This window comes from Monodelphis domestica, chromosome 2 (genome assembly GCF_027887165.1).
Source record: "Monodelphis domestica isolate mMonDom1 chromosome 2, mMonDom1.pri, whole genome shotgun sequence".
NCBI lineage: Eukaryota > Metazoa > Chordata > Mammalia > Didelphimorphia > Didelphidae > Monodelphis > Monodelphis domestica.
This window is the reverse complement of record NC_077228.1, coordinates 421972893-421994130: the sequence shown is the minus strand read 5'-3', so window position 1 is coordinate 421994130 and position 21238 is coordinate 421972893. Positions and strand designations below refer to the sequence as shown.

The window sequence follows — 21238 nt, the reverse complement described above, 5'->3', positions numbered from 1 at the left end:
CTTCCAGGTGCAGGACTGATCTATATAAGGACCAATCCCAAGCCTAAGAAAAACTTTTGGATGGAACTTGATTCAAAGTTTAGAGTTAGTGAATTTCAGCTGGAGGAACCTGGTTGTTTTTTTTTTCCCCTTTAATAAAGTTTTTTAAAAGGGTAGAGTTTTCTTTTAGCATCTTCATAACCACAGTATTAGAAAAGATCTAGTTAAGTGTATTCAAATATTATAGTAACTTAACTAGTTTAAGGAGGAATAAAACCTTCAGGTCTGTGTAATTATTTAGGAAAGCTAAAACTCATGCAGTAAGAAATAAGCTGTGTTAATTTGGAATGGTGAGTGCCCAGCTGACCTGATGAGATTGTAGGAGAACAACATTGGCATGTCCAGGTGTTGTTTGATCCTGTGAAGATTTATACTCAGTACCGACTACTCTGATCAATCCAATGACCCATGACAATTCCAAAGGACTCATGATAGAAAATGCTATCCACCTTTGGAGAAAGATCTTAAGTTTATAGGTATATAAGTAGATTCACTAACAATGTCTTCAGAAATTTACGTTATAGAATTTTTCTGCTCCATAAAATTTTAAGTAATAATGATAATTTAAAAAAACTTTTCCTTCATATACTTTTCAGCAGGAGGAAATTTTTTCCAGCTTTATGCAATTTGGCAAATACTATAGGTATAGTAGAGAATTATTTATTAATTAAGAGTTCATTAGGATAGTTCATTAATAGATGCATAAGAGATTTATAAGCTAAGTTTCTTTAAAAATTCTGAATGGAATCTCATATGAACTTATGGGTAAGAGAGAGTTTTCCCAGAATGCTTTGGGAGACAGTTACTCAACTGACTTTTCATTCTTTGGATTGACCCTGTTCTGAAAGGAAGTCCTAAGAGCTTCTCAGTGAGATCTGGAAAAGTGTTTTCATATCTAAATATTCATCTAAAAGGCCTGACAAGTGAAGAAGATTGTTAGGTGAAACATTAGTGCAAACCCCAACAGGTTTGCTTGGTGAGTAGAGAAAGGATGTGGAGATTTAAAGCTGGTTGTTCATCTATACAACAAGGAGAGAGAGAAAAAAAAACCTAACTTTTTTTCTCTTCTGCATATTTTAGATAGGGTAGATAAATTAAGGTTTTGGGGGGATTTAGATAGACTAGGAAAAAAGAGTAGCCAAACTCTGTTAGGGGAAGAAGTTCCGCAAGGATCGGATTTGGGTGATTGGAGTAAGAAATTTTAGCTTAACAACTTATATATTATAAGAATTTCTTTCCCACTTGTTTCCTTGTACTATCCCTTTCTATAGTATTTTTTACTCATAATATAAATATATTTTTTATATAACTGGCTGAGCTGGAATTCTTAGGGTGCTCTGAGAGCCATATTTCTCAAACAGTCAAATCCAACAGCCTGTCCATATAGGACACAATTATTGGTATTACCATCTTATACTAATAATCAATAAGGGTTAGGAAACCCTTGTAACACTACAGATGAATCATCTATAATATATACCAAAGGACTAAGGACTGGAGCTATGATTTCCTTGGTACAGGTAATTTCCAGGTGAGCAAACATATTCTACCAAATACAGCTCTGTACCTTCTTTGTAACTTACAGTCTATGATAGTTTCCTAGAGCACATGATTTGCCCAGGGACACAGACCCAATCTGTTTCTGAGATGGGCCTTGAACATAGGCCTTCCTGGATTTTAGACCAATTCTATCCACAATGCTATGCTGCTTTTTTTATGGTAATATAGATATTACTGTCAAATTTCTGAAGTCATTCAAAGTGACCATCTGACAGTATTTCATGAGATTATACCTTGACTTGTTTTCTCCATATTTCCTTTACTTATGTTGCAACTAAAAAGCAACGAATTCATTTCCACTTCGTTGAAAATTAATAGAGAATCATTCAGGTTACATTATATACTTAAGGGAAAGTTCACATATTCTATTTTTATTTCCTATTTCTGGATAACAAAACAGCATATTCTAACCTCAGAAGCTGTAACAGTTAAATTAGTCTCTAGTAATAAAAGTATTATTTTTAGAGGTTTATTAAAGATTATTAGAAATCAAGGATAAAGAAATACAAAAATAGGAAAAAAACCTAGGGCTGGTAAGCCCATTCAATTTCACTTACTACATCTTGAGAGATGTGTGTGCTTAGAAGTAGAAGCAGAGAGACCAAGTAGGCGTTACAGTCAGTTTAAATACAAATGCTGATCTCGCACTCAGGTGAGGACTCAGGTGAGATTATAGGGCATTCTGGGAAGTGCCAAGGACGTCTGGGGATTGAAGTCTGGGGTTCAAATCTCCATTTTTACAAAGCCTTGAAATGTCCTGTTTATGACACTATTGCAAATAACTAACATTTCACAATTCAGCATAGAGATGTGTATAATTATTCAGCTGATTAGAGCATACTAAATAAAAATACGTAAATATCCAATCTTTGACACCTGAGAACTTAGCTTTAAGATAGAAGCATGCATAATAGAGTGAATAGAATACTGGATGTGGAATTATAATACCCAGATTCAAATCTTGCCTTGGTCACTTAATAGTTTATATGACCAAAGGGAAACCACAATCTTTCTGACCCTCAGTTCCTTCAAATGCAAAATGGGGATAATAATAGTTATCTCACAAAGTTGCTGTGAGAATCAGATCAGTATACATATAGTTGTTTTTATTTTTTGCAAACTTTAAAGTACTACATAAATCTACATATGTTGTCATTATTTGAAGGAATATGGCATAGTAAATAGAATACCTTCGGACATTTGTTATGTGACCCTGAGCAGAAAATCACTTAAAATTTAATGAGCCACAGTTTTCACACCTGTAAAATGGGGGCAATAATAACAGCCCTCTAACAGGGATTGGAACTAGGCCTGTGATTTTATTGGCTTAAGGGACTTCCAGGTGAGGAAACTCCAGCTACCATTGAAGGCTGGCACCTTCTCTGCAATCTAGAGTCTGAAAGAGTTGCCTAGAAAACTTGCAGATTAAGTGAAATAACCAGTGTGTGTCAGATGGAGGACCTGAGCCCAGGTTCTAGCTCTACAGTCTCCCTGTTGACTATGTCAAACTTCCATTTTTCTTGAGAGAATCACAAAGTGCTTTGCAAACTTTAAATTGTTATTTGTGAGCTATTATTACTTCACAGAGTTTAAGGCTATTTCTATTCAGAGGAGTCAGTTAGGTGGTTCAATGTACAGAGCACTAGTCCTGGAGTCAGGAAAACCCAAGTTCAAATCTGGCCCCAGACACTTAATAGTTGTGTGATCATGGGCAAGTCACTTGATCTCTGTTTGCCTTAATTGCCTGGAGAAGGAAATAGGAAACCACTCCAGTATCACTGCCAAGAAAATCCCATGGACAGTATAGTCCATGATGTCATGAAGAGAGCACTACTGAATATAAATAACAACATCTCTATTGAGGGAGCCTCTTACAACTCTTCTAACATTCACATACATATTCCTTGCATTTATGTACATATAATTAGTGATCCTCTCAGATAAAAAGCACATGTCAACAGACTACTATAATAGCACCTTCAATTTTCCTAATTCCTAGGGCCTGAGGTAAATTACCAGTTCTTGGTGGGTTCCCCCTGGGAAAGTCCTTCCTTTTTATATGAACCTTAGGAACTACAGAATAATTAATGTTATCTGTATATCTCAGATGGAAAATACCTTATACTTTCATGAAAATTAGGGGTTAGACTGGATAATCTCTAGTTCCCTTCTAGATACAAAGCCAATGGCACTCTGACTATAATTTGCTTTGAACATCAAATGCTTTGTAGCTTAATTTTTAATTCAAATTTAATCTTTTATTTAGTTTACTGATGCACATCTGAAAGGCCATGACTTTTAGTAGGCACTAATCAAACTCAAGTGATGGATTTGATTTTCTCTTGTGGGATATTCCTGCCATTCTGTCTCTTGGCCATAAATGCATCTCTCTCTCACTTCCTCTTTCACACACACACACACACACACACACACACACACACACACACACACACACACACACACACACACAGCACTGAAAACTAGATGAATAGCCTCACTGACCCACGACTGGGATCCACTTCATCTGGAATCCACTTCATCTCTGCCTTTCACAATTCCTCAGTTCAGGTGTCAACTCTTTTGTGTAGATTTCCCTCCAGTCTTTAGTGCCTTTGAACTCCTCAGATCATATTTACTTAATACTGTACATGTTCCCCTAAATGGAAGGTAAGTTCCTGAACAGTAGGGACTGTTTGGTTTTTGTATCTCCAGAGCAGGTACTTAATGTTTACAGAATTGGTTTTAGTTGAAATAAAAGCTTATTGGAGCAGTGAGATGGCTCAGTGAATAGTCTGCCATGCTTGGAAATGGAAGGTCTAGGGTTCAAATCTGGCCACAAATACTTCCTAGCTTTATGACCCTGGGCAAATCACTTAACCACCCCCCCCCCCCGCCCCCATTGCCTGGCCTTTACTTCTCTGTTGCCTTAAAACTGATACTTAGTATCAATTCTAAAATAGAAGATAAGGATTTTTTTTTGAAAGCTTATCATTGTTCACTTAGCTGGTTATTAAAATTATACTTGGCTTTAAATAACATCCATATAAAAAACACTAAATTTGATATAATGGTATGACTGTAATGACCAATTTTCACTGGGACATATCCTGAAATGAGGAGGAAGAGGAGAGGTAAGAACAGGAATTGGTACTAACTGGGCTCAAATTGGGGCCTAACACATGACTGACAGGGAAAAGCAATAGAAAACTGACATGTATACACTTCTATAATACAAGGTGTTCCAAAAGTCTTAAAACAGTTTTAAGCTACTAAAGCTTATCAATAGTATAATCGAGGAAACTGAGGTGAAGTTATTGAATTGCCCAAACATACACAAGGCATAAGTAACATAACCAGGGTTCTGACTCAAAGTTTCTTGGAATTAGAATATATTTTCCAACTACAATATCCCTGAGAAGAAGTGTTGCAACTTTTACTAAAAGACTTTCAATGAATGGAAATCACTTATCCAAGTCATCCTATTCCACTTTTGGAATCAAAGTATTAGCAATTTTTCCTTATACCAAGTCTATTTTCCACAATTCTACCTATTGCTCTTACTTTTACCCTTTTGAGGCAGATAAAACAAACCAATCCTTCTTCCATATGCACCTTTCAAAATAGTTGAAGACAGCTACCACACTTTTCCTTAGTTGTCTTCAGTTTTCTTTTTACACTCTGACTCTAAACATCTCTATTGCTTGCCAATGAATTTTGTATGACATGAGTTCCAACCCTCTCATTCTTATATTTGCTACTGTCCTTCCTAAAATGTGGGATCCAGAAGTCAGTATGATACTCTAACTATGGTTTAATCATTGCTAACTACAACTAGACCCTCCCCCCCCACATGTATGTGATAGACAACCCACCTTTATTATAGCTGTCCAAGACTGTGGTAGCTTGATTAAGCCACCAGATCATGCTCTTGACTCATACAAGTTTATAGTCCAGTGTAAGCTGAGATCTTCACGTGAATTGTTACCTTGACACACTTCTTCATGCTATACTTAAGCAGCTCATGTTAAAAAAAATCTTTTAAAAATTACCTTTTAAAAATTAAAAATTACCTAGATTCCTAAAGACACTTTGTAAATAATTTTATCACAGCCAAAACAGAGTTCCTTTTCCTCCAAATCTAAATTTACTGTCTTCACAATGAATAAAAACAGCAGACATTCCAAACCATTTCTTTTAAATCCTAATACCGCTGTTGGCCTCTTGTCTTTTAGGATGTTACCTTGCCATTTACACTTTATAAAAAAAATTTAAGCCAGCAATTGTGAACTCTATCATCTTTCCTATTCCACACCTCAAAACCCTTCTACAGCTTTGCTTTTGTGCTCCTGTCTGACTCTTCATGATCCCATCTGGAATTTTCTTGGCAAAAGGACTGGAGTGGTTTGCCATTTCTTTTTCCAGCTCATTCTAAAGATGAGGAAAAAGAGACCAACAGGTTTAAGTGACTTTCTCAGAGTCACATAGCTAGTAAGTGTCTGAAGCCAGATTTGAATTTAAGAAGATAAGTCTGGCAATCTATCCACTGTGCCAACTAGCTGCAACTTTATCAGACCATATTTCTTTATTTCAATCACTGACAAGGTGATCCTACATTCCAAGATTAAATGGGCTATATGAACAAATCACTTAACCTTTCTGAGCCTCAGTTCCTCCAGACAAAAATGGAGATAGTTATAGCTACCTCAGAAAGTTGTGGTGGCAATCAAATGACAAAATATATGTAAAGAGTTGTGAAGGCCAAATGCAAGATCTTAAATTTACTCCCATTATATCTCCTCTTAGATTTAGCCCATCATTCTAACCAGTCAATGTCTTTTTGGGTACTGCCTTTTTAACATATTAACTATCCCAGTTGCAAACTTGGTAGAATATCAATAAAAGCAAAGCCTCCACTGGAGTCATATATGTATCTATCCAAATCATTAATAAAAGTGATAAACTGCATTAATTCTCATGGCTGATCCCTAAGGCATTCCAGTAGAGACCATCTCTCAAGCCGACATAACTATATTAATGACCAGTCTTTCAAACTTGCAAATGTCTATTCCAACAATTCTGAAACCACTTAACTGACCTATCACTTTGTTCACATCTCTCCAGCTTGTACATAATGAAAGTACCAAAAACTGTCAGTTGTTTTGTTGAAACCCAGGGAGGCTCTGTCTACATCATTGCCTTGTCTTAGTTCAGTAATCTTTCAAAAACAAATGAATCTAACACAACCTGTCTTTCACAAAGTCATTCTGGCTCTAAAGTAATTACTATTTTCATTTCTCAGTGTTCACAAATCATCTACTTTAATAATAATAATACCTTCCCCACTCTTTATTCAAAAATCAGTGAAGATAATTTTTTAATTGTAAAAGAGTCTTTACTGAAAATTGGGACAATGTTTGCCTATCTTCAAGGATAGGCTTTTTCATTCTTGACAATTTTTCACAGGTCACTAATAAGTGGAAAGTAGCACATCTGTCTATGGAGAGAAAGAATGCAATAGCATTTATCAAGCACATACTTTGTGTCAAGAACTGTGTTACGAGCTGGAGGTACAAATGGAAAACTGAGATGGTCCCTGATCTCAAGAAGCTCATGTTCTCATGGAGGAAAAAAAAAACACATAAAGGAGGGCTAATGTGCATCAGAGACAAAAAGGCCAGAATATTATCTGTGAAGCAAAGCTTGCTATGAAAGAATTATTCTGAATCTTGTTCCCTAGGGTTTGTTACTAGAAATAACATAATGACTTGAATTATAACTTATACACTGAGCATGGTCCCTTTGCAATGACTTCAAATTTAGCTGTACAGGACCCTCCCCAGTGCCCATTTCAATGCCCTATTCTAAGGCCACTAACTAGCAGCATTAACACGTCACTTAGTTTGTCTGGGCTCCATAAAATGAAGCTACTCCAGATAATATCTAAGATCCCTTTCCAATTTTAACAATCTATGAATCTACGGAATCACAATAGGAAAATATGAATCTACATGCCAATGGATATGTTTTGATATTTTGAGGTTACATAAGAAATCCATTGCTTTACCAAAGGGTTCAGGGAAGAATTTCTTGAAATAGCAAGCTAGTCCTCATTTTAGATCATTTGATTTACAAATTTAATCAACATACACGTTCTGAGGAATATATTAGTTAGATAAAACTAAGCAAACATATATTTTGTCTATGCACTATGATGTAATGGATAACAAGCTTGCCAGGAATCCTGGGTTTAAGTCCTACTCTGACCTATAAAGACCATGAGATTCTGGGCAAGTCACTTAACCTCTCAGTACAGCAGGCAACTCAGATTATAAATTGCAGAGTGGTGCCAACTTGGAATGGTAGAAGGAATTTCCTTATCCTAGATATTCCCGTTATCAATGACATAATGGGTCCAATATTTGTCTTCAGTGTGTGTTTACACACATATTTATAATGCTATAAATTGGAATAATTTGACTATATGCCAAAAAAGAAAAGAGCAAAATTTTAATAATTCTTTAAGGAGCCACTAAAATCAAGTCTTATTTTGATGAGATGATGCCAGAAGCAAGTTTTCACAGTATTCTTAAACAAGACTTTTTCTTCTGGGTACCAAGTTATAGCTGATCCAAGAAAACAAAAGAATAGGTGATACAAATAATGATAATAGCAGTTCACAGTTACATAGCACTTCAAAGAAGTTTTCAAAATACCTTGCTTTTATTTAATCCTCACAGTCACTTTATAAGGTAAATGGTTTTATTATCACTTCTATAAATATAAAGAAACCGAGGCTGAGAAAGATTAGGAGAAGAAGCTAGAATCATAGGGCTACAACATTGTCTAGGATAGGATTTGAACACAGGTCTTCTTGACTTCAAATCCAATATTTTATCCTCTGTGCTATGATTCCTGGCTAAAGCCTGTAAAATGACACTAAGAGAAAGCAAGGTATGATTAGTAGTTGAGGAAAGGAATAATATCATGGTATTTTAAAATAATTCACACTTCTTTTAAAAAAATATGAGTCTTACTATACATGTAATTTAGTAATTTTAAAGTTCTTAAAATAAGACATTTTAAAATAGAACCTACCTAGGCGTCTTTCCCAAATTGCCATATTAATGAGTTTGTAATAACTACTGAAGCAATAAAACTTCTAGTATTTAAACATGGAGTTTGGAAAGAGGCAAAATGGATTTCAAAACTTTTAATAGCTTGCTTGAAGCTAAAAAGTATTTAATTAACCCACCTTGTAAACTGTCGACTCTCTTCATGGACTTCCATTTCTGTACTTTTAAATTCATTTAACTCTTTCCTTATTGCTGCCTAAAGGGAAAATAGATAAATCCAATTGTTATTTAGGTTATCCATTTAATCTGTGTGCATAAATTGCTTGTAGACAGTATTAATGAAATTTGTTGTAGAATAAGGAATTTACAAGGAAAGAAGTGCTGCTTCTAATTATTTAGAGAAAGAAATTTCTTGAGAAGAACATGGAATGGAGAAAGGCCTTAGAAACTGTATTAAGGAACCAATGAAATAGGCATACTTATTTTCATATAATTCAGAAACTCAAAATGAGAAGAACTAATCTGTCCTTTACTACTTGTAGGAATGCTAAATAGTTTTGACAGGAGATTGAGAGAGGTAAAGGTAATGAATTGAAATCTGTGTGGATATGAAACAAGGGAATTAAAATTTTAAAAATTGAAATTCTATGTACTTGGAAGAAAAACAGAAGTGGAAGAATATCAAAGCAAAATATAATTATTTTGTAAGATGAGAATGAGAGCACAAAGAAACAAAAATGAATGAAACAATTGAAATTATAATACTAGATTAGTCACTCTAGGAAGGGAGGGACTAGCTGCTTTCTCCATTTCCAGGAGCAATTTGCATAGTACTTTACACAAGAGAAGTACTCAGTCTACCTGTGTCACACAGAATTAACACTTGCTTAAAAGGACAGCATTCCAATGTGTGCCATATTTATGTTTGCCATTCAAGTCCTCTAAGGCTTGACCTTTTGAGAAAGAAAGCAAGACCCAGGTTGTAACACTTATTAAGCACTTACTATGTGCCAGGCATTTTCTTAAGAGCTAGAGATACAAAGAAAGGCAAATGGCAGTCCTTGTTCTTAAGGAGCTTTTTTGCTGTCACCTTATATGACAGGAGATTTCTGATGGCTAAGACTTTGATCATTCTGCTAAACTAGAGCCCTGAATCTGAATCCTAGTTAAGAACATCTCTTTCTGCTGCCTATTCCTCTTCTAAAGGAAATGGAATGAATAGTAGTTCTAAACTTTCACCCAGTTTGATTATATAGGTAAGTATATGACTAGTCACCTTTTAATCCAGAGTTTTTTTCACCTAATGCTGCCAAGGCAATAAGAAGAATACATAGGCAGCAAAACACAAGTCTGTGGCAGAACTCAAACCCTAATTTTCCCTGGGATTTGTCGCATATAAGATGAGAAAAACCAGATAGTAAGACAACTTAAAAAAAAACAAAACAAAACCAGGAAGAAGAAAGGTTCTCCAACACCCATACAAAACAGAAGTTACTGATCTTCCTAAGAAAACAAGAGGCTTTTAATTATAAGCTCCCTTCTTTTTCTTCTTTAAATCACACATTCCCTTGCCACTATTCCTCAGTGCTCTTCTCCTTTATTCTACTGTTTGGTAAGGTAGCTCTTTCTCCTCACCAAGGCAACTTCTCCCATGATTGTACATCCCCATATCTTTCCAGCAGAAATACCACAATCATCTCACCTCTATAATCTTCAACCTCTCCCTATATACTAGATTCTGCAAACAGACAAGTTTCCCATTTACTAAAAATTCTTCATTTGTTGTGTACATTTCTTCAACATAGTATTATATATGTGTAGAATTATATATATATATACATATATATATATATACGCATATATCTCCATCCTTCCCTTTTTCTCCAAAACTCTTAGGAAAAGCTAACTACATTCAATGCCTCCACTTTCTCTTTTCTTACTTTTGAACCTCCTTGCTTCTGATTTTTTCATTGATTGGAAATTGCTTTCTCCCTTAATCTCTTCATTACCAAATCTTAGGACCTTTTCTCAGTACTCATTCTTCTTCACCTCTTTGCAGTATGACACTTTTGACTACCCTATGCTCCTAGACATATTGTCTTCTCTGGGTTTTACTGACATTGTTTCTTTTTTCTTTATCTTTTTTTAATCTTCCAGAACTTTATTTTTTTTCCCTTTTAAACATTATTTTATTTGGTCATTTTCAAACATTATTCATTAGAAACAAACTGACATTGCTTCTTGATTCTCCTTTTGTTTAGCCAAGACTCAGGCTTTGCTGAATCTCATCCAAGTCATTACAAGTAACTATCTATCTATCTATCTATCTATCTATCTATCTATCTATCTATCTATCTATACCCTAAGCCTCTTTCCTGGGGGCAATTTTATTCTTTCTCTGTACTGTCTCACTTGGTAAGCTCATAAGTTTAGGTTTAATTATCATTTATGTGGACGACTCCCAGATTTATATATGCAACTCCAGTCACTCTCCTGCATTCTTTTCTTCATTGCCAACTGCCTATTTGATATTTTAAATTGACATGCCTGAAAAAGAACTCCTCTTTTTTTCAAAACCCATCCTTGGCTTGGCCACCAAAATTTGCTTATTATTGTTTTTTGTTTTCCTTATTACTGTTAAAGACACCTCCATCCCAGTCACTCAGGCTTGCACTCTAAGATGGTCTGTTGTCTCTTCACTCTCACTCATCCCACCATTGCTTATAATTTACCAAGTCTTGTCTCAACAACTATGTCCTTTTATATATTCACTAAGTCACCACCATAGCCTTTTGCAGGGAGGGACTATAGTAATAATCTTCTCCCTGATCTCCCTGTCACAATCTGGCCCTTGTCCCTATGTTCCACATAGCTGCCAAAGTGGTTTTCCTAAAGTGTGAGATTAAAAAGTAACTCTCTTATCTAATAAACTTTAGTGGCTCCCAATGTCCCTAAGATTTAATATAAAATACACAGTTGACCAATTAAAGTTCCTTACAACATGTCCCAAACCTACCTTTCCAGACTTTTTTTCCTCCAGGGACTCTTAAGGTCTAGCCAACTGGCCTTCCTATCATTGTAGATAAATGGCACTGCTCCCCTTCTTTCCATGCCATTGTAATGGCTGCCCCAATACCTAGAATACATTCCTTCCTCACCTTTACTTCTTAGATTCTCTAATTTCCTTCGCAATCTAGCTTAAGCACCTATATAAAGCCTCCCCGGATATTTCCAACTCCTAAGGCTCCTGCCCCAATCATCTGGTTTCTGTTTTGTATATATCTTTTTATAGGGACATGTTGTCTCTCATGACTATTTTACTTTGTCTCTTGATGGCCATTTCTAGTACAGTGCTGGGCACATCATAAAGATTTGTCAAGTAACTGATTTTTAAAGGTCATGTGCAAATTTATATACACATAAAATACAAGTAACAAATGAATAACCTTTACTGAAGGATAATAATCTAAGTCAAAGGTTTTCTAAATCAAATAGCTTACCAAGTGGAATAAATGTTCCTATGGTAGCATAATCATTCTCTCTAACTTCTAGTGAGCTGGACAAGTTGATCTCAGTATAAAAAGCTTCAGAAACCCAGCCAGCATCCCAGTAAAGCTGATTGTCACAGAACTCATTTTAACCTAGGAAAATTCAAACTAATACTTTTAATAATTGAAACAATTGTTGAAATTAAGTTAGGCATTCACTACCTATGAAAAACTGATCATTTTACTATATGATATATCACAGAGAAAATAATTTCTTATGAAGACACTCAAAAGAGAAATGTCTTCATAAATTGAATTTTCTGCAAATATCATTTTGAATTGTTGCATTGTCAGCTGTCCCCAATCAGACTTTTTAATAATTATACCTTAAGGGAAAAAAATCTAATCCATTGCATGAATAATAGCTCTTTTATTCTTTAAAGAACCTCAGTACAAATATTTGCATTTCAATGTGGGTGTACTGTCAGTGGGAGAAGATTAATGTCGCAAATGACAGCATCCAATTTTAGTAGGGAATGGTTCTGGTCATGTTTTGAAATACAGAGCATAATACTGTAGGCAGAAGCCCAGCTTACTGACAGGCCTTCCAAACTATTCTTTGAGAAAATCTAACTCTAAAAAATTTAACATGACAAAATATCTCTCCACAGTAGGAAACCTATATTTGGCTCAGCACAACAGAGCCTAACAAGTTTTTTAAATTATGCTTATTGTTGCATAATGTTATTGTGGAGATGAAGAAGCTTAACTACCACCAATACCAAAATGTGACAAATTGGATATTTCTGAGTGAGAATTCATTCTCTGTAGACCATTCAGTCCAAAGGTGGTGTTGGCTTAAATGAACTTTTTTTCTCATTTGCACAATTTACATGTACAATTATTCTTAATGATTTACACTGAATCTCACTTGACCTAATGAAACAAAAAAGCAAGAATGATGTGATACAAGGGAAGCCTTATCAATTAGATATTACTAAAATAAAGGTAGCTAAAATTCAACAAAATGCATTGGTTAAGTGCTTACTATGTTCTAGACTCTATGAAAAAGGAATTTCTATTTGCTGAAAGTTGATGAACTCTTTATCCTAAATCTTTTCCTTGAAAACTCTCCTACTCTTTACACTTATGTAAATATGGCTTTTTCCCATATTTTTTGTAGCTACCTTCTCCAGTGTTGGTAGTTGCTTCTCTGTTACCAAGCACCCAAGGTCAAGAACGAGATTTATAGTACTTCTTGTTCTACACTGCTACTTCCAGATTCTCCCTCTGATGCAATTCATCGATTTCTCTCCATTGCATCCTTCATATCATTGTTCCCAATCCTTATTGCTCACTGTCATCTGATAATTTCCTTTTTTCAAGGAATTCAGTAAAATGCCTCACAATCCTTCCTCTATCTCAACCCTTGTCCTTAAACTTGAGGACTTTAACATTCATGTTAATATTTCCTCCAAAGACTAAACCTCCAAGTAAATCAACCTCCTTTACTCCCATGACCTCTTTATTCCAATTACTCACAGAGATGATTATATTTTAGCTTTCACCATCATCTCCAATTGTGCCATCTATATGAACTTGAACTCTAAAATTCCCCTTTCTAATGCTAATCACAACCAGAGGAAGAACTGTGGAAGTAAAAACACAGAAGAAAAACAACTGCTTGATCACATGGTTTGATGGGGATATATGATTGGGGATGTAAACTCTAAACAATCACCCTAAAGCAAATAGGTTTATTTTTGGGCTGTGGGGATGGGGGCAGAAGGAAAAAAAACAAATCATGTAGCCATGGAAAAATAGTCTAAATTAATTAAATAAAGCTTTTCAGCCTGTTGTGACAAAAAATAAAATTTCCATTTCTCTTAATAAATTGTCCTTGCATCTTTACCATTGTCTCAGTACTGTTACACTTATTCTTCATCCTCATTACAGTCTAATCCTTTCATACAACCCTACTGTCCTGCTCTGTTCTCTGGCCTCATTCTTCTAATTTTACTCTTTAACTGGGATAAAGAGAAAGTCATGGGAGTAAAGGAGGTTGATTTACTTGGAGGCTTAGTCATTGGATGGAATATTAAAAATAAATGTTAACTACTACCCTGTAGTTAACCAGTTCAATTAAGTGTTAGGATTCACCCTTGATTCTCTTGCTTCCTTCTCCTTTAACAATTCCTGCTGCACTAATTCTAAGTTTTGAATCACCTCTCTGATCCATTTTCTCTGGTTCACATCCAGATTATCTCAATACTATTATAAAAAGGCAATACCTTTGCCACCCAGATCCACTAAAATTCATGTCATTTAATTTCAATTAGACCCTCAATGTATTTATTTTTCCTTGAAGAACTCCCTAACACATGCCTCCTTTCATAGTAGCAGTTTGATATTCTTCCTTTATTCTTTCCTTCTTATTCTTTATATCCTTCTTATTCTTTAAGCTCCCATTACTATTTATATTGTCCTTCTGCTAGAAAAAATTGCCTCCTATTTTACAGAGTAAATGTGGGCCACCTGTTGTGAGATGTCTCATCTCAAGAAGTAGCCTGGTTAGGATCACAGGATGCTGAACTTGGTGTCAGTAAGTATGATTCAAATCCTATTTCAGACTCCTACAAGCTATGTGATGCTGAGAAAGTCAGTGAACCTCTCAGTCTGTTTCTTCATATGTAAAGCAGAGATATAATAACATCTATAACACCTATATGATTATGGCAATGATTAAATGTTATAACACAAGTAAACAGCAAACATCAAAGTGCTATATATAGTAAAATATAAAATACTTCAGCTCACACACAAAAAAAAGCAGAGGTAGCAATAATGATCTCAAAGTTAAAGCTAAGATAGATCTAATTAAGAGAGATAAACAGGAAAACTATATTATATTAGAAGGCATAATAGATAATGAAGCATTATAAATATGAAACCTAAATGCACTAAATATTATAGCATCCCCATTTTTAAAGGAAATTTTAAAGGAGTTAGAGATGGAAATAGAAAACAAAACTATAATAGTGAGGGATTTTAACTTTCCCTCTCAGAACTGAGTAAATACAACCAAAAAATAAGAAAGAAGTAAAGGAGATAAATAAAATCTTAAATAATCTAGATATGATAGATATATGGAGAGAACTGAATGGGAATAGAAAGGAATATATCCTTTTCTCAGTGGTAATGATACTTTTTAAAAAAATTGACCAAATCTTAGGATACAAAAACTATAGTTAAATACAAAAAAACCAGAAATATTAAATGCATCCTTTTCAAATCATAAGTGACCATGGAACCATAGAATAAAAATTAATTGGAGACTAAATAATTTACTCTCAAAAAATTACTGGGTTAAGGAAAAAGTCATAGAAACAATAAATAATTTTATTAAAGGAAATTATAATAATGAGAAAACATACCCAAACCTATAGGATAAGGCAAAAGCAGTAATTAGAGGAAAATTTATATATTTAAATGCTTAAGTCAATAAAATAGAGACAGAACAGATCAATGAATTAGGCATATAATATAAAAAAGCTAGAAAAAGAACAAATTAAAAATTCCTAATTAAATACAAAATTGGAAATCCTAAAAGGTAAAGTTCAGATGAACAATGTTGAATGTAAGAAAATCATTGAATAAATAAATGAAACAAAGAGTTGGCTTTATGAAAAAAAATAGATAAACCATGGTTAATGTAATTTTTAAAAAGAGAGAAGCAAACCAAAATATTATTATAAAAAATGAAAAGGGTAAATTTACTACTAGTAAAGATGAAATCAAAGCAATTATCAAGGAGTTATTTTGCCCAACTACATGCTAACAAATTTGATAACTTAGATAAATTTAGAACAATTGGTATAGAAAGAATCCTGCCAAACTTTTTATGAAACAAATATAGTGCTGATACCTAAACCAGGAAGGGCATAAACAGGGAAAGAAAATTATAGGCTAATTTATTTAATGAATATAGATGAAAAATCCTAAATAAAACATTAGCAAGAAGACTACAATAATATATCACAAAGACTATACATTATGACCAAATATTATCATATCAATATGTAGAAAAAGCTTTTGAAAAAATACAACTACCACTCTTATAAAAAATACTTGGAAGCATAGGCATAATAGAATAAGAAGAATATATTTAATACCATCAGCAAATATCTACAATAGATATGTTAGAAGCCTTTCCTATAAGATCAAGAGTGAATTAAGGATGTCCATTATCACTGTGTTATTTAATATTGTTTTAGAAATGCCAGAATAGCAATAAGAGAAGAAAAATAAATTGAAGGAATTAGAATAGGCAAAGGGATAATAAAACTTTTTTGGCAGATAATATGATGATATAGACAGAAAATCCTCGAGATTCAACTAAAATTTAGTTTTTCATTTTAGCAAAATAGCAGAAGATAAAATAATACAAACAAAACTAATGTAGTCAAGATCAGAAGGAAAACAGTAAGATGGGGAAAAAATATAGGCAAGTTTCTCACATAGATGTCTCATATCTAAAATATATAGACAACTTTTATAAAATATACAAGAATATAAGTGATTCTCCAATTAATAAATGGTCAAAAGATATGAACAGTTTTTGAAGAAATCAAAGCTATATATAATTATATGGGAAAATGCTTTAAAGTATTATTGATTAAAGAATGCAAATCAAAACAACTCTGAGATATCTAATAGCTCTAAGATTGGCTAAAATGATAAAAGGGCAAAATGACAAATGTTAGAGGGATTGTGGAAAAATGAGGACATGAATACACTGCTGGTAGAACCATGAATTGATCAAATTGTTTTGGAGAGCAATCCAGAATTATGTTCAAAGAATTATAAAACTGTGTATACCTTTTGACCCAGCAATATCACTTTTAGGCTAATTTCCTAAGGTAATCAAGGAAAATGGAAAAGAAACAATATGTTCTAAAATATTTATAGTAGCTCTCTTTGTGGAGCAAACATGGAAATTGAAGGGATGCTCATCAATTGGGGAATGGTTTAACAAGTTGTGGCATATGGTTGTGATGGAATACTACTGCACCATGAGAAATAATGAGCAGGTTAATTTTGTCCTATTTCAAAATCTCTTCATAGCTTCACCTGCCTTCTCTACGGGGAGCCTTGGTTAGGAGGATACTGGGGAAATGGCAATTATTTCTTCTCTGTGAAACAAAGTCAGTCAGAGAGATATGAGGGCAACTGTCTATCTTCTTTCTTTTTCTTCCAATCAGATCAGATCACTCACAGAGATACAAATAGGTTCTTCTCCTCCTCTGTCAGAAGCCAAAAGCCCCCAGCTTCTTCTCCACCATCAGCCACTAGCCAAAATCCCAGAAGCCAAAAGCCCAATTCAGCCGTTGGCTTCACTCCAAGTGCTTTCTCGGTAACATTCCAAAATGGAATTCTCATTTGACTGACAGATGATGTCCTTTGCAAGCATGCTTATAAATTATCTCCTTTATATCCTCCCCTGGAACTAACGTCTGAGGAAGAACTGACCCTCCACTTTGTCAAGGCTATCCAGGTCCCATCCCTTCCAATCTCCTCTAGGAGTTTATACCTTCAATTATTTCTGCATTTCCCTTTCTATGTCCTGATTCCTTCTCTGCTGCCAGAATCCATCCCTTTTTAAGCTCTCCCCTTTTAACCTCTCCTGTCTCAGGACAGGGTTTGTGTTTTCTTAGATGAACTACTCATGCCAATGAAATGTACAGTTATCTTTTCAAAACTATCTGTATATTTCAGTCCATCCTGTAGAGTCATGATTGTTGGTTATTGCTGCTGTTGTGTATAATAAACCATGGAGATGTACAGATAGCAAGACAAGGGAAATGAATATTTCTTAAAAGGTGAATTGTGGGAAGTCCAGTGGGAAATGACACTGAACACAAAGATTTAAGCTTTTTATCTTGGATTGCTCCTGGTCCTTTGCAATGAAATAGACTCCCCATAGCTATGCACTGTTCAGCTAAAATCACAAATGGCGGCACAAGCCTCCCATGCAATGACGTAGCTTTGACACAATCCATTGTTTATCATGCTATTTCTCAGATGAAAATCCAGGTATCAGGAATTGTCCTCAAAATATTAGCTATTTTAAAGTAGCATCCCTAACAATAACTTGCAGTGAATGATGTTGACTCCTAGCTTTGGTCTACAAAGGAAAATTTTCCCTAGAGACAAGATATAGGATCTTATAATTAAACTTGTAAGTGAAGAGGATTTTATGACACACATACAAATGAAATTAACAATAAACATATTCCCAAAATTTCACCAACATCTCCCCTCCTCACCTTCCCCTCCTCATTTCTAGAGGATTTGTTTTTTTTTTATAACACTAACTGTACATTAAAATATTGGCATTATGATATTGTGGGTGGCAAGCTAAAAATAATAAAGCAAGAGGTACTAAAGTTTCTGTTCAGTTTAGTTGAGATCAGAAAATGACTTTCTCATGGAAGTTCTTAAAGTAGAAAATACTTTAAAATGTGCATTAAGAAACTGTTTTCCCCATTATTTGATTAAGTATTTTTCAAGCAACAAAGAGAATTTTCATTCATTGATTCTGATTATTAATATCAAGTGAGACACAAATAAATCAAGGAGATATATGCTTCACAAAACAAACATGGAGGAAACAGCAAAGAATTCAAATGGAAGATTAATTTCCTACTGACAGTAAGATCCTGAAAACAATTTTCTTTGTGGATGACATGTGGATTATATCAAGTCCTGAAACACTGCCGAGCCCCCTAAAGGAGACATATCCTTTCAAAGCATTTCAGCCTAAACACATATCCAGAAAAAAAAGTGACTGAAAAATGCCCATTAGCCATACTACAATAGGCAGGTAGTTGAACTCACTATAGAGTTGCATCCTTAGTACAGATATCTTAGAAAGCTACTGCATATGTATAGTGAATTGTGCCCAGAATTGAACAGAAAGAGAAGAACAAATGGGATTGATTCTGGCAAACTGTTGAGTGCTTTTAATGATTCCAAGTTTTTTTCTGAAATAATTTTCTTTACAGGATGCTATAAGGCTAGACACTATTTGCTTGCTACAAATTCAAGTTGAGAATCATTCAAGGGGTAATGGAGAGGTAAATGGTGAGTATTAGTAGGCTGCAACATAATACCAATGAAGAATTACACAAGAGAAATGACAGTAAAGGGTATCATCAAGTAAATGCATGACTAGAAAAAGAAAGTGTACTGGTCATGTAAAAAGAAAAAGATCTCATTCAACCTGTTGGGCAAATTTTCTTTGAAGGTTCTACAAATGGATATGAAGAGATATGCAAGAAGACAAGAGTATGGAATGGTTTGTGTTCTATTAGATGAAGTAATCATGTCAATGACCATATAGTATTTTTGCAGAGAACTATCTTTGAAAGTAACTTTTGCATTAGGATTTTTGTAAATCACTATCAGTCAAATCAGCTATTACCTGTTATTTGTTATTAACACCAAAATAATATGTTGGGTTCTAATAAAAATAACACAAGAAATTTTAGTTTTATCCTTTTATAGTGACTACCTTCTGTCTGTACTGAAAACATTTATCATTCATGTTGTTTGGAGTAATGGTCTCCAAAGTGGGGGCAAAGGCAAGAACCCAAGGGGCATGTGATCAACCAGAGAGTGGGAGGATTGATGAAATTCTACCCTTCCATATGATAGCCAATTCTGGGCCTGTCTCCAGGAAAATCATGGCTATCAATGTTTCCTAATATTTCTTCCTTCTCTTGGGGAAGCTTCCAACTTTCTTCCTTAAAAACTAGGTATTAAATCTTCCAGGGAATTTACTACTAACCAAGAACTCCCTACAGCAGTTATGCGGGTGCCACTGGGAAAATTCTTCCCTCCACCATTAGCATACACATTCTTTCCTTTCCCCTATAACCTCTGGGTAATAGCAGGTGTTCCTCAAAAGGGGAGGCTTGGATTTCTGGGGCAGAGAATAGGAAGATCCTTCTTGGCCACCCTCCTCCACTTTTAATTTGGGTGGGACATATTTAGGCACAGGATGAGCATGTAGGATGAATTGTATTCTGCATTTTAGTCATCTTTATATTATCTCTAGCCCCAAATCCACTCCTCTCCTGAACTTCCCTATGTTGTTAAAGATATATAATTGGATCAAAACTTCTGTGTCATCTTCAATTTATCATTCTCCACTGCTAATAATTTGCCAAATCTAATCATTTTTCCTACCATAATATCGTTCATTTGTTTCCTTATCTCTACTCACATAGCTACCAATATGGTTTAGTTCTTTTCTGCTGGGACCATTACAGTAGCTTGCTAACTGAACTCCATGCCAGTGGTTTCTCCTCTATCCAAACCATTCTTCACATAGCTACAAATGACTTTCCTAAAAGCATAAATCTGACCACATCACTCCCCTACTCAGAAAGCTCCGGTGGCTTTCAACTACCGCTTTGATATACTTTTATTCCATCTTTGTCTCATCCTTTTAAAAGTTAATTTTGGGATAAGTTTTATGATCTATATAATCATTAGTACAACATGTATTTAATATATAATTTAAAAATAAATATATCTATATTCAGGGTATGTACTTAACCATTTTACTGAGAAATGCACAATCAAAAAATTTCAGAAGCTACTGTTTTAAATAACCTTACAACAAAAATATCAGTGACTTTAAACTGTAAAACACTATAATACCTCATCAATGAAAGATGAAATTATGCGGAAGGTATTGGTTTAACCATCCACATTATAAAAACAAAGTGAATAGGCTCTTGATTCAAGCAGGTATTGACCTTCAAAGCATATTCCTTATAACTGGAAGTATGTTCAGGCAGATATTGGATTACCACTTGTCTGAAATTCATCTGCTGAGTAGGTACTTGGACTAATCTTCCCTAGTTACTCCATTTCAAAAGTACAGAGCCTCTCTCTAGGATCTGTCATAAATCTCAGTTCCACCAAGCCCTGGTAAGCTATAAAGTAACACAAATTGTACACCACAGATTATAGCATATGAATGTAATTGACTATTATTGGGTACTAAAA

At 34.5% G+C, this 21238-nt stretch overlaps 1 protein-coding gene and 1 long non-coding RNA gene across 8 annotated transcripts in view; one reads left to right on the top strand and one right to left on the bottom strand.

Annotated features, from left to right (window-relative positions):
- Nucleotides 1-21238, bottom strand: part of PHACTR2 (phosphatase and actin regulator 2) — a 283035-nt gene that overhangs the window by 7554 nt on the left and 254243 nt on the right. For all 7 annotated transcript variants that reach the window (XM_007484658.3, XM_056818888.1, XM_056818886.1 and 4 more), the window contains one exon: nucleotides 8852-8928. In XM_007484658.3, coding sequence (XP_007484720.2) covers nucleotides 8852-8928 — 77 coding nt within the window. The remainder of the gene's footprint in view (nucleotides 1-8851; nucleotides 8929-21238) is intronic.
- On the top strand, nucleotides 794-20629 carry LOC103094119 (uncharacterized). The gene is made up of 3 exons (XR_463051.2): nucleotides 794-1015; nucleotides 14680-14762; nucleotides 19225-20629. It is a non-coding gene; the product is annotated as an uncharacterized LOC103094119 (long non-coding RNA).